Source organism: Coptis chinensis, chromosome 4 (genome assembly GCF_015680905.1).
Source record: "Coptis chinensis isolate HL-2020 chromosome 4, ASM1568090v1, whole genome shotgun sequence".
NCBI classification, from domain to species: domain Eukaryota; kingdom Viridiplantae; phylum Streptophyta; class Magnoliopsida; order Ranunculales; family Ranunculaceae; genus Coptis; species Coptis chinensis.
Genome location: NC_141459.1, coordinates 3895114 through 3912180, shown reverse-complemented (window position 1 = coordinate 3912180; position 17067 = coordinate 3895114). Strand labels below are relative to the sequence as shown.

The window sequence follows — 17067 nt, the reverse complement described above, 5'->3', positions numbered from 1 at the left end:
ACGCCCACTACTGGTATGGTAATGGCCTTTAATTTGGGCCCAAGACACTTTTCCATTGTTATGAACTTTTTAACCTACACGTACGATACCACCTCACGAACACACCTCTTCATATGTCTAAACAGCCTTCCCATGTACATATTCTCATGAGAGATCATTGATAACAAAATGATGTGCTCTTTTGAAGCAACACTGTCACCAGTTTATCCAAGAAAACTAAATTGCTAACTTCATGATTGTCTTTCATTCCTGACAAACTATATTATTAAGAATTGTTTCATGTCAGACATCCATTTGACGTTTAAACTTTGAACTGTATTTATTTATGATACCATTTTTGTAACAAAAAGGGTAGTGAAGATCATGAATTGAATGTCAATTGTTTTACAGAGAATTCAATTTCCACATCAAGTTATCTCGTAAGAGTTAATGCTCAATAAAGGAAGGTTTATGGTAATAGATTTTGGAAAATAAGCTAACAATGGGATCTCAAAACCATAGCTGCTTGATGAGGTGAAACAACGTAACTTGAGCACTAAGCAGCTACATTTTTGGTACCACAGTAGTTGGATCAGAAGGAATAGGCGATTTTGCCTGCCAAAGAAAGAAACACATAATATCAAAAAAGGATACTAAAGCCGTAAAAGAGAATTTTTGAACACCTGCATATGCATTTGATACATTAAAATGTACATGACCTAACTGAATTCCATCAAAAGATATCACTATTTCATAACCAAAATTCATTTTATTAATAAGTAGTAAAACGTCAACATGAAACGGTTGATTTTAGCATACAAGACACAGCCAACCAGATAACTCCCCCTTCTCTAACATGCTTTCCACTAACTACAAATATATATACTTTGGAAAAAACCATTGGGGAAAAAGTTGATAGAGAACACTGCATCCACACCATACCACCTCAAGATCACATCACCCCCTGTACCTCAAGGATGTGCTGTGGCTTTGATGCAATGTGTATCGTGACACACATTGCTTTTAGTTTCCTTTATTAGCAACGATTCCAGATTAGCTATGTTACATGGACACGCCATATTTTAAAAGCAATCAGTGACAGACATGTATCCACGTGTCCGTGTCAGACACACGTACACATATTGCCGTGTCAGACACTTTGTATCCATATCAGATGTGGACACACGTGTCCGTGTCAATGCAACTAAGCTGATTAGCTAGAAATCTTAATTTCCTTTTGTTAATTTCTTCTACCTGGATACAGAAATCCATCAATAGAAATAACCATTTTGGATTTCCTTTACGACAAGCTATTTTAGTTATGAGTTGGATGATAAAAATCTCGTTTTCAGGTGGGGTTCTCATGAAAAGATGTTGAAACCCTACATGCTTCAAAATACCGCTCGCCACTACCATCGCTAGAAATCATGGTAAAAAAACACTCCATACCTCAAGATATTTCGTCATCAAAGTTGTGGTACTATAATTAAAGCCCTCAACTGGTTCGCCTTTTGTACGGGACACATTAAGTTGCTTTCGAACTTGGCTGGCTAGTGACTGCATTGTAAAGAACACATTTCATGACATGAGAAGGAAGACAAAATTAGAAGAAGCAAGGTCGCTTGTAAGAAGGAATAGAAGCTTAGGAAAAGAAAAAGTGCATCTCCTACTACACACCTTTCCTAACTCTACTCCCCACTGGTCGAAAGAATTGATTCCCCAAACAAAACCCTCAACAGCGACTCTGTGCTCATAGATTGCTAACAACTGAAGACCATGAAAACAAGAATGTCAGGTTTCTGAGCAACATGAACATGCAACTTCGAAATTCATTAAGTAATAAAATAAAATGTCTGCATTATCAAAAAAAGGCAAAAGAAGAAGATATCTGAAATAGTGTATGTAATTTTAGGCACTGCTTAGTTTTGAGCCAAAAGATTGTCCATGGTTGCATAACAACTGTCCACGAGTTTTGAGGGAGTCTGGTTTGGTCATGTAAGAAAGCACCTGTACATAATCATAGCAGTAGATAGGTGAAGCTCAATTGTTCACTTGGTTGCTGAAAAGTTATGAAGGCATGCAGCTCCATATTCCATACTTTGCAGTGGATCTAATAGAGACAACCAAATCCCACATGAGACACTTACATCCAGCAGACCCTCCAATCGATCATTCTATTCTAAGCAGGGCCCATTAGAAATCTTAAGAGGCAATGGAAATTTTTCTGATGTGTATATGTTGACAAGTATTTAAATGCTTCAACTTGATATGCAAGGATTGCAAGGGGGTTGTTCACATAACTTGTGTCTGAATGCCCACAAAATACAATATATGACGTTTCAGGCTGCAATGCCTAATTGTAATGGTTTGGATGTCCATGTCATGAAGATAAACACCTCGCTTGTCTTAAAATTCATGTTGGTCAATGCTAATATAAACATTAAATAAGATGATGATAATGACGAAACATTTATAAAAAAAAATCACCTGCACATGAAAACATCAAAAAAATATTAACACCTTAACAGGGACAGATTGAAATCCAGAAGAAACCACAAACCTGTCCAACGTTGTAAGCATTCAAATGGGGAAGTAATAGGCTGAGGGAAGGACGGTTGCCAGAGAAGGTCTGTACAAAGAAGTCAAAGGTTACAACTGAACCTCCCCTTATTGTCCTCTTTTCCTTTCTTTTTTGTTGACAGTTGACGGTAAAGAAATTGAAAAAAAAATAACAAAATATAACATAGAGCTATCACCTTGTGAGGAATAAGGAACCCCGAAACATTTTCACGTAGCAGTTGTTCCGGCGTCTACTAGTAAAGCAAAACTCTGTTAGGTGTCTTTAATAACGCATCATCTCATTACATAATAAAAGCAGAGTGCTAATAAGTTCTAGCTATCACTTCATTATATCTAGTATATAATGCATACTTCTTTCTTTAATCTCATATTTTCTTACAACAATGAGAGATTAGAATATTTTAATTGGAACTTCAAAAAGTTTAAATATAATTAACACATACAAGAATGAATTTTAAAGCGGAGATTTTAACAAACTTGGGACAATATTGTCAAAAGATTATGACTTCCTTGTCAATACAAATAATCTCTTCAAACTATTACTCAGAAGAGCATAACTAAATAGAAATACTGACAATGTACAAGATTACCTTTCCAGCTACATATATAGAGAATGGACATGAAGACATCTTAATTGGACATCTGTGTAAACATCTCGCTCACAAGATGAACTTGCACAATGAGTTGAGGGCTGATTTTTGGTAGAGATGATCTTCATACAATGGAAACCATCCCTACCAAAAAACAGCTCATTTCAAAATGTCCAACTTGGTCAAAAGATGTTAGAAAAAATGAACGGTCCATAATTTACAGCTTTTGCGACCATCTTTTGACCAACTCACAAGTTTTCAAATGAGATAATTTTTCTTAGGCATAGTCTCCATGATGGGACTATCATCTCCACCAAAAATCAGCCCTCAATTCATTTTCCAAGTTCATCTTTTGAGCAAGATGTTCACATAGATGTCCATATATCCATATTTCCATAAACTAGGGGGTGTTCACACAAAACCGAGAATTGACAAACTGAGCCAAACCGGGTCGGTTATTTTGGATTTTATCAATTTAGGTGAGGTGCATTCAAAAACCTATAGCATTGGTTCGGGTTTCGTTCAGGGCTTTGGTTAACCAAGAAAACCAAACCGAATTAATGTTATATATTTAAAAACTTTGTTGAAGACAAAGCGAATTTATGTGATCCATAAATTTGAATTGACTAGTTCACATGGTAAAGTCCAATTGAAAATATGAATCAAATGTTCTCCTTTATATTAGAGTTCACCTCGCGTTGTTCTTGTTTTAGTGGATTTGGAACTAAACTCTCAAGTACTAAAGATAGTGCTCAAATCCTCTCTACACACTACTTGTATATGAGGATCCATGCCAAATTGGGACTTATGAACACCCAGTCTAAAACCCAACAAATGGAATTAAGACCCCAACTCACATTATGCATTGCTTACTTTCATACATTGAAATCAAAATCACACAATTGATACCCACTTAAACACCAATTTAGACCCATGAACACCCATCTAAACCCCAACATATGTTGTACTTTGATTAATATCATATATCCAAATTAAATCTACACAATCCATACCCACTTGAACAACAATTTAGACCCATGAATACCCCATCTAAACCACATGAATTTGAGTTAAAACTCCCGCACATCTCATCTATTTAATAGATCTAAACCAACAGTATCTATCTAATAAAAAAACTTTGTGTGGGGCCCACAGAGCCCCATCCGGCGGCTACAAATTATTCTCACAAGTTATGACATGGCAGATCCAAAGTTTTATAGGATATGTGCAGTTTAAAATGTTAATTTGAAATAGTACTGGATCATTGTTGATTTGGTCAACAATGGTTGCTTTGCGGACTGGGCTTTTATCATTCGGTTGGTTGGGGTTCTTTTGGGCCTAATTTGAAACAGTGTCGTGGGCACGGGCTATATACTAGTTCAATAAAAATCACATGAATACATCTATTAAGTGGATAAAGATGTGTTGAGAAAGAAGGTGAAAGTGCTCAAGTTGATGATGTTAATCCAAAAACGAAAGAGACAAAGGCTTTGTTTTGAGGAATAGCTTTCAATTAGTCCCATAGTATTATAAAGAACTGTATAAAGATGTTAGTTAGGCTTGCTCAATATCGGCTTACTCAATTTTTGTAACCAGCCCCTAAAGAATTTGCGGTAAGTAGTCAAAACATTTGGGCTTCTTTTTGGGCCTATATCGTTATCATTTTAGAACCGAAACAGAACCAATTTCGCTGGTTCGGTTTAAGTCGGTTTTGCCTATGATCTGGTTCGGTTTCGGTTCAAGGTTTTCAAAACCGATGGGGTCGGTTCGGTCCAGGATTAGGATTAGGGATTACAGTACAAACCAACCCGAACCGTGGACACCCCTACCATAAACTATGACTTGACAAATGACAATACATATTAGTTCTGTAACCTTTTACTCAGATGAAAATAACCAAATAGAAATAAATGTTAAATTAACATCTGAGACGTTCCTAACGAAGTAGAAAATTACCTTTCCATAAGCAAGAGCATCAGGCTGTGCAAAAAAATTAGACATGAGCTCATCGTGGTTGCTCACCATTTCCCCTGTAATCAGATTAAAAATAGCATGAATAATGAATGAGACTGAAAGAAACCTTATGGCTCAAATATCCGCCCACTTTAATCCAATTGATAGATACTGCTATTTGAATATCAGTGGTATCAGTGTACCTTTCAAGTAGACAGGTTGTTGACTCTTCGCAACACCAATAAAATCACAAGGAATAACCCGACCCTGAAAGGCTCAAAAAAGAAAAAGAAATGAAGCATCCCATCTACAAGATTTATTAATGAACTTCTCTATGCCCATAACAGAAAAGTATGATCTTAGATGAAATGATTGTCACTATCTTGAAAGTATCTAGAACATGGGACTACCATCTCTATGGAACCCCATCTATCAAGTTGTTTTCAAGGTCTTAAATTCATCTGATCAAGAAGTCAGACTAGGATGCAGGTCACTTTTCAACAAAATACCTGATGGATTAGCTGGTAAAAGCTGTGCTGACCATTTGTTCCTGGCTCACCAAAATCAATCTCCCCTGCCTCAAAGGGAAGTGGAACACCATCAATTGAGACACCCTTACCATTGCTCTCCATGCTAACCTACACAAGTATTTCAAAACATAAGATAAAAGTGTGCATACGTTTTCCTGAAAGATGCAGCATACATATACCTGCTGAATATGTGGGGCAAACTTCTCTAGTGCCTGAGAATAGGGTAAGATGGCCTGGACAAACAATTAATAATGTGTGTTTAGTGGCTTTTTACTAAGATAACGATTTGCAGGTTATATTTCAATCATGATTTATGAAAAAAACAAATAGTGAAATTAAGAAGAAGAAAAAAGAATACTCACTCTTGCAGGATATCCCAGAAATGAAACATTCCATACGCTCAACAAACCTAAAAGTACCTGTCTCATGAATCCAATACATTGATACATGGATAGTTAGATGCTCCGTGTATGAAAAAGAATACAAGGTGATATACTATTAATATGAGGACAGTACTCTCCATTTCTCTTCGTCTATTATTTTTAGGGCTGTTCACCAAAACCGAAAAACCGAACCGAACTTCCCCAAACCAGCCGGTTCTAACGGTTTTTAAACACTTTGGTTCGGTTATCGGTTCCAACTTTGAAAACCGAACTAATTCGGTCCGGTCTTCAGTTCAAGCCCTCGGTTAACCGTTTAAACTGAACCGAACCAACAATGTACTTAAATACCCTTGCAATAATTAAATATTTAAGTTTGACCAAACATGTTGAAACGCCAGGCCCACTGTTGATGAAATGACTAAATGAGTACTTGTATTTATGATTAATTTTGGCTCTTTATGGTGTTCTCTTACCCGTGTGGGACTAAATTTGCCCAAACTCCACTAGCTGGCCTATACAGTATCATCCCCAAGTACAAGCTAGGAACAGATTAACAGAATCGAGCAAAGGAAATAAAAACTTGCAATCTTCAAGAATGCCCTCCTACAAAAGTATATAAAAATACTTGTTGCTTCTATGTAATTTCTTTTTCTCTTTCCTGTCTACCATAATTCATTCATAAAGCTTGCAAATAGCAACTTTCCTCTCTCTTTTCTTAATCAATTTGGCTCTTTTCCTTCATAGACTTGGGTGCATTACTCTTTTTAAGCTTTTAGAGATAGCTTATTAGCAGCCATTCTTTCTACATCATTTTATAACACACCTTTGTTTGATAATTCAACTTCATCTAAGACACCTATAGTCTATAAATTACTCTACAACCTCTTCAAAACTTTCATTTTCTTGTAAGCTCATCTATGAGAGAGAGAGAGGATGAAGTTAGTATGTAATATTGGTTCTGTTAGTGCATGTGCTAGTAAGCTGTGATTAGTATTCAAAACAATGGTACTTTGATGACATGCTGAGTGGATAGTTACAATAGAAGAACTTCATTTTCCTTTAGTCCCATAACACCTAAAAGCAATAAAAGATTGTTGGGAGAGAAGTCTATAAAGTGGTTGGACTGGACTGAAAGACCTTGCAAAATGCTCTTGGGCTTGTTCGATCTTAAATGGTTGTTAATGAGTGGACTTTCTGAGGGGCTCAGCCTTCTTTACCAGTACAAACAAAATTTTAGTCTTAAACCCAACTGTTAAAACCGAAACCGAATTGTAAAGTCGGTTTTGTTTGTAATCGGTTTCTTTGATAGGTCGGGTCGGTTACAGTTACAGTTTGAAATTTTGGGAACCGATTAGTTCAGTTCAGCTCAGGATTTCACTAGGAACCGGCCCAAACCGAACTGTGAACAGCCCTAATTATTTTTCTTCTTTATTTTTCTTTATCAGTACGGTCCATAATATCTGATGAGTACCACATGGGAGAGACCTAATAGATGAATATTCAGTTCAATATTTTACTCCAAAGAACTCGTCTTAACTTTACTGGATCTCATCTAAACAAACAGCCTATAGATTGTCATGTGTCAGACACTGAAATATGTAAAGCGGAAAGATCCTATTTCGGAGAATACTGATCTTGGTGTTTTCCCTATAACATGGGCCTACATTTATCTGATCCTCATTCGATTTAAACATGTTAACATACTAGAAATGGATTAGAGACTAACAGGTATGTTTTTCTCGAAGTCAGCTGAATAGAAGTGTTGATCAATACTAGAAGCTCCCTTCAGAAACCTTCAAAAGAAAACAGCAAATCCTTCAGAATCAAGTTGAAGTTAAAAAACAAAGGTAGATTAAGAACATCAGTCCGTCTGTCTAAACCTAAACAACCAGAGACTACTATCCACAGGCAATCCTGTGAATTTACAAAAAGTTTCAAAGCATTCTTTGTGAAGCTACAACATAATACTGGAAGGAAATATCTCAAACATACTTCTCAACAACTGAGAAACCATATTGAAGGGACAGCGGCAATACTCCAACAGCACTGCAAACTGAAAAAAGAAGCTCATTTTGTCAAAATATAGACCTGGATAACTAAAGGCAACTTATTACCAACTCAAAATATCTATAACACCCGGTGATGTGTTTGCAAACATACTTACCACTATATCGACCTCCCACCCAGTCCCAAAATGCAAAAGCATTATTTGGGTCTATGCCAAACTTCTCTACAAGCTAAATTGAAAAGACAACCGAATTAGCAAATAATACCAAACTTAAGATAACGAGAATAATAATCTTGACTCTTGATTCATATAATGCATCAGGAGTTCAAGTCATAAATCGATAACAATCTTTGTATGAAGAAGTTGTTCTAGGGGTGTATTTGTTTTGTGGGGATAACTCCCATGGGAAACTTTCATTTTATATTTCTATATAGTGAATAAGTTGAAAGAAGATCACTCAACACTCTAAAATCTATTTATGTGAGCTGTGGTTAAAAATTTGGAGAAAGAGAGTGATGATGAATCTGTAAGGAACTTACCAAGAACTATAAGATTTCTTTTTTATTGATAAAATAGTTTTATAAATTTGAAAAAAAATTATTCCAAGAATACTCCTGAGGCTATGTCACAGTCAATGAATGACTTACTCAGTTACTAAGTGGTAACAAAGACAAATTATACAGAAAAGCTAACCCTTCAGTCTTGGATTCTTCCCAAATTCTTCAGTAATCACTAGGAGAGACTTAAAGAAGGTCACATTGAAGCATTATTAACATATCCAAGATACCCTACTACAGAGATACCAAGTGCTTCGTAAAAAATACAATTCTAAATCCATTCTAGGTTTTGTGCAAAAAATGAAACTCCTCAGCTGCGCAATAAATCTAACCAAGAGAAACAAGGTGGAATGATTTTTTTTTATTATTATTATTATTTAGAATAATAAATAAACAACTAAATAAAAAGGAATAGAGCACCACACGAGAGACATGAACATACCGTAAGATTTGTGCTAACAGCCACCATATGCTTTGCAACTGCCTGGGGCCTGAGAATTGTGTTTCTCAATAGCATAAACATGTTCTTATAGAGCAGAAAAAAAAAATGTAAAAAGAAGAGTCCAGTCGTTGCACTAACCCAAGAGCAGCTGAAATCCATTCTCTTAAAGTACGAGCATTCAACATAGTTTCAGCTGTTGTAAAAGTTTTTGATACTACCACAACTGCAATTAGGATTGAAAGTGCAACAACTAAGACACACAAATGAGGGAAAAAATGACAGGCATCCTACACCAGGCTATAAGAGTTGAAAACTAAAACGACAGTGAATACCTAATGTAGTTTCAGGATTCAACCCTGTAATACTTCTAGCAACATCAATAGGGTCAACATTGGCAAGACTGCATGCAAACGTGCATATAATTAGGTATAATACTGAATTTTGTTACTCAAAGGACAGGTTCACAAAAATATCTAACTCATATCTAAGAGATATATTCAACAGACAACTTTTCTCGGCTTATGATACAAACATCAGGGTCAACTTTTGATAACTTGAATCTTTGTAAGTTAGTAGGGTCTAACGTAATTAGATAGACCCAGTAATAAAAAAAAAGAAAAGTATATGTACTTGGCTAAGTTACATGGACACGCCATATCTTGAAATTAATCTGTGTCGGATACGTATCCATATGTCCGTGTCGGACAAATATTGTATGTGATATACTTAAGTTTTTGAAAATTTGCCATGTCCGACTCTTCATATCCGTGTTGGATACATACACACCTATTTGTGTCAACTTAACTTAGGTATTTGGGATTCTTAAAATTGATCAAAAGAATTGTCTCTGCATCACCATTCACCAGTGATGAAAAGTTTTACTTTCTGCATCCAGCTCAGTCAACTGAACAAGGGAAAAAAAGGACATGAACACGTAAACCTTATTCCTTAGTTACTTAGAAATTCACGATATGATGGCCAGACTCTAGAGAAGGATCAACTTCAATCTGTTTGGTGAGAGAACTTTTGTTCGGAGATGCTGATTTCATAAGAGAACACCAACATAGTTGATAAACATCCAAATCAACTAAAGTGATAGCCTTCAGCCGGCACAACCAAAGACACCTATGCCTACTATCTTCCTAGAAGAATCCAGGGCACAACATTCATTCAGATCATGGTCTGGTTTTGTATTTACTGTGCAGTTACGCGCTACTTGACCGATACGATTAGCAAGAAATACCCAGGTCTGAGCGGGAGAGATAAATCACCAGATTTATGCCGATTAATAGAGAGATATATGCCTTATTAGGTTTTGAAAAACCAGCGGTTAACAGGTCGGGGGGGAGAGTTATTACTTACCAAAATCCTACAATAGAGAAAATCCAACCTAAATCAACTTCCCGCACGATAGTTAAAATCTAGTGACCTAGTCTGTTCATCTTAATCACCAGAAAGAACAAGCTCACCACCACCGTACCACTCCAGCAGCCAGCCACCACAGCACCACTTGAGCACTCCAGCATGTACGGAAATCTTAGTTATATGTGGCATATGTGTTGTGTGTTCCCTACATACCTAGGTGGAGGGAAAATATTATATGGGACAATCACCCGATTAAGTCCCAGACTTATTCCGATTACTAAGCCAAATCGCTATGCACTCCTGGACCGATTAGCAACTGAGTTAACGCTTAAATTACACAGACATGGATGCCTGAAGTGGATTGTCTACGTAAAATGATCAGAATGGAATACTTACAACCGTAGCTGACGTCCTTTTGCAAAAGCTATAGCCTCTGGGTCTGGAAGTTTCAATAAAAACACAATGATTATCAGCTAATTGCTGCATAACGTGGCCAATGACCAACACAAAAAAAATTGATTAAACACAAAAGCATAACAGATATCCACCAGGCAGAAGGACCACCTGTTTGAAGAGCGGTGTGTACAAAGAGAGGACCTAAGAAGCTGCCCCCAATACCAACAGCAACAACATCCTTCAACGCTTTCCCCGTTGCTCCAACCTGACAAAGTTTCCTATCGCTTTACATGTATCCAACAGAAACTGTAATTTGATAAACACAAAGCACAAATATTATTACCCAAGAACCGCTGCGAACCCTTTCACTAAACTCATTGATCTTGTCCAAAACCTTCCAAACCTCCGGAACCACATTTTTCCCATCACTACTAATTACTTTATCCCTTGGAGCACGTAGTGCAACATGAAGTACAGACCTATCCTCAGTGCTGTTAATCTGAAAATGCAATAAGAACACGCCATATTACATTTATGGCAAAAAAAAAAAAAAAGTTTACAGTCAAACATATCTAATTTTGGAGTTAAATATCAATCTACATAATTCTGCAATGAATTTGAAAATCCAAACAGAGTTTAAGAACTTGCATGCTCTCCAATGAACATTTTATGAATCTTTTCCTTTAAATGTGCTGCCTGCACATAAAACAAATACTCATTAGCAGATACTACAATGTTACCTCCTCGTTAAGTAAACAACAATACACAATCCTACCTCTGCCAATGTAAGTAGTTTATCAATAGTATCTTGAAAAGCACGTTGCCGCGAGTAATCCAAAACCAATCCATCAAATTCACTACACATGCATACAAATTCACATTACACAACATATTACAACTCCAAATACAGTAATTATAAATAAAAAAAAGAGAGACATACACAATCATTGATTTGCAACGGTCAGCATCGTTCATTAAATCACGTAAATGCGTCTTTTTAATGTCATCAACATGAGCCTATATATTTAATTACAATTGAACAATTAAAAATTAGGCAATATATATTCCTAAGTGTAAAATATAAATGAGGATATTACCTTTAAGTCCTTCCATGGCTCGGTGTTACAAATTAGTGTTGAAGAAGCCATTGCAATCTGTAAAAATTATGATTACTTGTAACTTATTAACAGATTAGTTTATTGAACTGAGAAAGAAAGAAAAAAGAACCTCGTTGTGTTATCTGCAAAATTGGAAGTAAAAGCTTTTGTCTTTTTCTGTCTCTCGAAAAAAGGCCTTTATCAGACGTTCCACGTGTCAACAAGTGGGCTCTATTAGCCCATAGTATTGGGCTATTACTTGACGAAATGAACAGGTCCTACTAAATGAAGTTTTCCGCTGGTAGTTTCATATTTAGAAATGCTTATGAAGATTAGTGTCCTCTGATTATCTTTATAGCTGGCTTAAATTGATTGTTCAGACATGAAATTAGTGTTGCAATGTTTAGGTTTATTGTCTTGGCTCGTGTTCAGGATTCTATAGAAAAGCATGATTAAGCCTAGCCAGATCGAGACCAAACCTGAGCCCATATCACTCATAAGTGCTGATTCTAATGATATATGTGAAAGCCCCAAAACATATAAAAGAATACTTTATCATCTTGAGAAGCAATGTGACAATGTGAAGACAATAATACATCGACACAAGTTAAGACAATTCTCTTGCATACACAAAGATTCAAGAGCTATATAGACATACTGGACCACTTACAAAGGTACAAACTCTGACAAATACTATTGAACCCTGACCGGCCGAACCTCACCTCACCTCACCCAGCCGTAGTCACAATCTTGAATAGATTTCTTTTCCTCCACCCATTTAAAAGACACATTATCAACAAATCCAACTATACCCGAACAAGCACCAAGTAACAACACCACCGCAAGTCCACAGCTATACATATATGTCCTTTATTCTTAAATAATCTAGCAATTTGCTTCAGCACCTATTAGGTACTTCCATCAGGATAAGTGCAACCATTATAACCTACATAAGAAAGACCAAAATCAAAATATAAATACTCACAAGTAAAAACCAGTTTAAACTTTAAAGAAAAAAGCAGAGTTAAAGCTTATTTGTGTCTGAATTAGCTTACTAGGATTTGTAGATGTTAGTGTTGCTGTTTGGGAGAAATCACAGTTCCAAGGATTTCTTCCAGCAGTTTGGTAAAGGAGATTCATGGCATAAGCAGCATGAGAGGCTACAGTGTTTGGTTCAAAACATGCACCGCCTGGTTGGATAGCACTACAGTCGGTTCCATGCCCACAGGCATAGTCCAAATTTGTTTGCAATTGTGCATCTGAAATGCCACCCTTGGGTACACACCATCCTGTTTGCTTTGGTTTTGTCAATGGTGTTGTTGGTGTCGTCGGTGTGGTTGGAGTTGTCGGAGTTGTCGGAGTCTGGGAGAAATGAAATCCATGTCAACAAACAACAAGAGTAATCATAAAACAGATTGAAACATTTAGAACAACCTTCTTCAATGGTCTGATTTGTAAGGCATGTGATCACATAAACCTCAAGTGCTACTTACTACATGAATCACTATATTGTGGTAAAATAGCCAGTACATTCAACAATGCCAGCAGCCAACTGATTTAAGTAAAAATTTGAGCTTAGGGACATCTAAGACTTCATAGTTCATTTGTATAAAGGCAGGACGAAAGTTACCAGCGTGCATGAAAAATCAATCAAAATTTGAAATCTAATCTACGTATCAAGAGAATTAATGCTTACAGAGTACAGACATTAGTAAGATGCATGAGCTTAGATTTATATACGCTAATTAAATTCCTACAGTTTCCATTATTTCATGAAAAGACGATGTTAAGAATGCTACTCAAAGTTCTCACCTGACTACTCTTAGAAAGACTTATGTCATATGTCATGGTGAGGTCAGGCTTGAAAAGCCCAAATCCACGTTCAGATCCTGCCCCAGGTTTCAAGTCCTCGTCGTATAATGCAAAGAGATACGTATCAATCGATTTGCCAGGCATTAATGGTGTCCCAACCATTGATCTAAGGTGTGCAATCAAATTCCCATTATAAGCTTTTGCGTTTTCAAGACTAGGTCCAACCTCATTACTATCTCCTTTGTAAGGCCATCCAGTCTCCGCCACCACTATCTCCACGCCTTTGTGTCCTACTGAGTTCAAGGCAGATCGAACAGCGTCAACCTATAAACAGTAATTTTAGCTGTTAATTTGTCATTATATAGTACAACAGATCAAGAGGTATTCATGAACTATTGATTAATTAGTAAATGGGCTTCGAATCCCACTCTATTAACTCTTGCAGTGTTGAGCACCATGAAAGATTGGTGCCCGCCTATCGCCTATCGGCTATCCATCAGCTCAATCAATTTCAGGATAATTGTTGCTGCAAATTGAAGTATTCCGATATCATTGAGGTACATAGAAATTATGTACCAAACAATAGCACATAATGCAAGTTGAATACAAACCAATATGGTACTCATTCTATATATCAACTCCTAAACAGGTACTCAATGGCCAAGGCCGTAAACACTAGAGTTGTATTCAATCAGGTCAGGTCCAATAGGACTGCACATTTCACAATTGACAATAGCTTGACTGTCGTTACTCCATTTCACTAAATCATTCATAGCACCTAATTATTTTTTTAAGACTTGTCTTACGGTGTTGGCCAAAATCAAAGCAGCCACTTACTTGTCTTTCTAAACTTTCATTCAATAATTTTGTCTAAAATATTTAACCAAGTTGGTAAATGTTGTTGTCAAACTTGAAAGAAAATAGAGACAAGTAAGGAATAATATATCACTAAAAATGAAGAAATCATTAGCCAATGGGATCTACGCTCACCCCTAGTGCCCAGACCCTAAGCCCTCCTAGGCTCGTGCCTAAAGGCACATAAGCCCGTCTAGGCTCACCTCCAGCATTTAGTCAGCACTTGAGCCTTTACTTACATAGGCTCACCTGAACAAACATTGGCCCAAGGTTTTACTGTACCATGTACTCGGTTTTACCAGCTACAGTCCAACCATTTTAACAGCTATAATCAGAGAAAACATTGTCATTTCTACTAATTGAAACCGTAAAAAGAACTAAACATCACAAAGGAAATTTTAATACCTGAGCATCAAACATGTTCATGTACTTGATCTTAGTTCCCGAGTCGACTCGTCCCGCATTCGGTTGAAAAAGACAAAAGGCCCGTGTCTCGGGTCTTGGATCACTCTGATAAGCGAAAAATGGATACGGGTTTATCGTAAAAGGCGAACCTGTCCCATTTAAAAAGCCCAACAAACCTTTCATAGTATCACCAAACGCAGGATCAAAACTACCAGAAGAAGGTGGATCAGATTGTTTCAAGACAGCCATAGAATGAACGGTCGAGATCTTAACTTTCCCACCTAGAGATACACTATTAACAGCATTTTGCAAATTTGTCATTGCAGGTAAAATCAATGAAACCAAACCTTGATCCCCAGATGTCAGAATCTCATTACCCGCATTAATCAAAATAATGTTACTCGCGGGGTAGTATGGAAGTACATTTGAATTGATCCACTGCTTGGCGAAGTTAGGATCATTTGCTAAGGCGGGTATATCACCGTTGGATGCACCTAGTACAATGCCAATACCAGTATTCGCAAGAGCTTTGATTATCGCAGGATCAGCACCATATAATCTAACTTTTCCAATTGTTGTGGATTTAAGAAGATTCGCTGTCGCAGATGGCGGTGGCAGATTGTCGGCGACTTGGCCATAGTTTATTCCAATAAATGATTGTGAGTCTGCAAAATTTGTATATTTGATAAAGTTAAGAAGTGAGCATAACCATATATAGTGTTCAAAATTTAATTACAAACTTGTGAATTCAGTTGCATGGAACGGTTTCAGAGTGAAGTCCAAGTTTACAACCAAGAACTTTAAATATTCAGTTATTTCAGACATGAAATGAATTATATAACAAAGTTGTTAAAGTATATGGAAGTTGGAAATCAGTTTGTAATCATGAAGAGAAGTTTTCAAGAAACAGAGAATATTTAAAAACTGGTATGACAAGTTTTACAAAAAAAAACTTACTTGCAGTGCAGAGAGAGTGGAATATGAGGAAAAGAGTGAAGAAAGCCGGTGAAGTAAGAAAAGGCTTTGCCATGGCTGATGATTGATTATTAGCTAGTGCCTGAGTTTTCTGGTATAAAGAAGTTGAAAGGGAAGGGTAAAGTTGTCCAGAAAACAATGATGATTGTTGTTTTGGACTTGAGAAGTAAACGGGAAAGTCTCAATTTCAAGATTTTTGTCATGAGATGTTAAATTCTCTGTCGGACTGGACTCTGCTGGATGGATTGACGTGTGGGACCAGATGAGGTTTGTTACTTTGTATGTAACACTTTTCAGTTTTGATCAAACTTCAAGTCATCAGTCAGTAATAATCCTGAGTTTCTTCTTCGAAACGTACGCATGAATGTATGATGCATGCGGGAATGAGGTAAGTACAATACGTTCCCAATTAATGATGACTAGTTGTTGAAAATGATTGATTTTCTTTTATGAGATTTCGGTGTAATCCATCCACAAATTGTTTGCACTTTGCACAACTACTATTTGGTTGAGAATTTGATTCAGAACTCTTGTTTATTAGAAGTTAGTGAATCCGAATTCCGAACACATAGAATGTTATACGGAACAACTCTTGTACAAGACCAAATTGTTTGTATATACAAACCGTACCAAGTTTATAACAGCAATGCGATGTCTGTGTAAATCAAGGGGACCTATAACAGGTTCCACCATACAAATGATAGAATTTTGTATCATCACAATGAGGAGACAAGGATTGTTTGGCCTTTGGTGCGCTGTTTCACTGGAATACTGGATATGGGAATTTATAATTGCACTGTTCAGTAAGGCCACGGGGACCAGCACATGGATGCTAATAATAACTAGAGAGACAAGAATTTCAACTTGTCCTCATTTTGAAATTTCTGAAGGGATCCCTTTTCTGAATTACGCTCTCGTTTGTGGACAAGAGAATATATATAGTATACTGGTTTTTGAACCGTTATCTTCTGAACCAAACTACCTAAGGCAAACCACAAACGTCTTTCAAATTTCCATACAAACATGTGAACAGGCAATAAACAATAGATAATTCAGCCTTATATTACAGCTGCAGAATAATTTATACTCTTTTAGGGTACAATTAGGCATATAGTGAAGAGGATGTGATTCTCACCTCAC

The 17067-nt window shown here is 36.7% G+C and overlaps 2 protein-coding genes across 2 annotated transcripts; both read right to left on the bottom strand.

The window, feature by feature from the left end:
* Nucleotides 1–300: 300 nt before the first annotated feature.
* On the bottom strand, nucleotides 301–12108 carry LOC147501281 (Sugar isomerase (SIS) family protein). Its single transcript, XM_086606316.1, has 24 exons — nucleotides 12011–12108; nucleotides 11881–11937; nucleotides 11724–11800; nucleotides 11559–11640; nucleotides 11432–11479; nucleotides 11127–11282; nucleotides 10952–11048; nucleotides 10784–10826; nucleotides 9355–9422; nucleotides 9161–9245; nucleotides 9023–9071; nucleotides 8180–8252; nucleotides 8008–8068; nucleotides 7742–7808; nucleotides 5995–6051; nucleotides 5812–5865; nucleotides 5612–5740; nucleotides 5306–5369; nucleotides 5106–5179; nucleotides 2736–2789; nucleotides 2540–2608; nucleotides 1657–1746; nucleotides 1429–1536; nucleotides 301–594 (listed from the first exon to the last, which is right to left on the bottom strand). Exons 2-24 carry the CDS (start codon nucleotides 11929–11931, stop codon nucleotides 544–546), a joined length of 1707 nt encoding a protein of 568 aa, XP_086462442.1. The 5' UTR covers nucleotides 11932–11937; nucleotides 12011–12108; the 3' UTR covers nucleotides 301–543.
* Nucleotides 12109–12418: 310 nt separating this feature from the next.
* LOC147501280 (glucan endo-1,3-beta-D-glucosidase-like) lies at nucleotides 12419–16179 on the bottom strand. The gene is made up of 5 exons (XM_086606317.1): nucleotides 15910–16179; nucleotides 14953–15617; nucleotides 13693–14016; nucleotides 12936–13242; nucleotides 12419–12826 (listed from the first exon to the last, which is right to left on the bottom strand). The coding sequence occupies exons 1-5, from the start codon at nucleotides 15980–15982 to the stop codon at nucleotides 12789–12791; spliced, it is 1407 nt and encodes a 468-aa protein (XP_086462443.1). The 5' UTR covers nucleotides 15983–16179; the 3' UTR covers nucleotides 12419–12788.
* Between the last annotated feature and the right edge of the window lie 888 nt (nucleotides 16180–17067).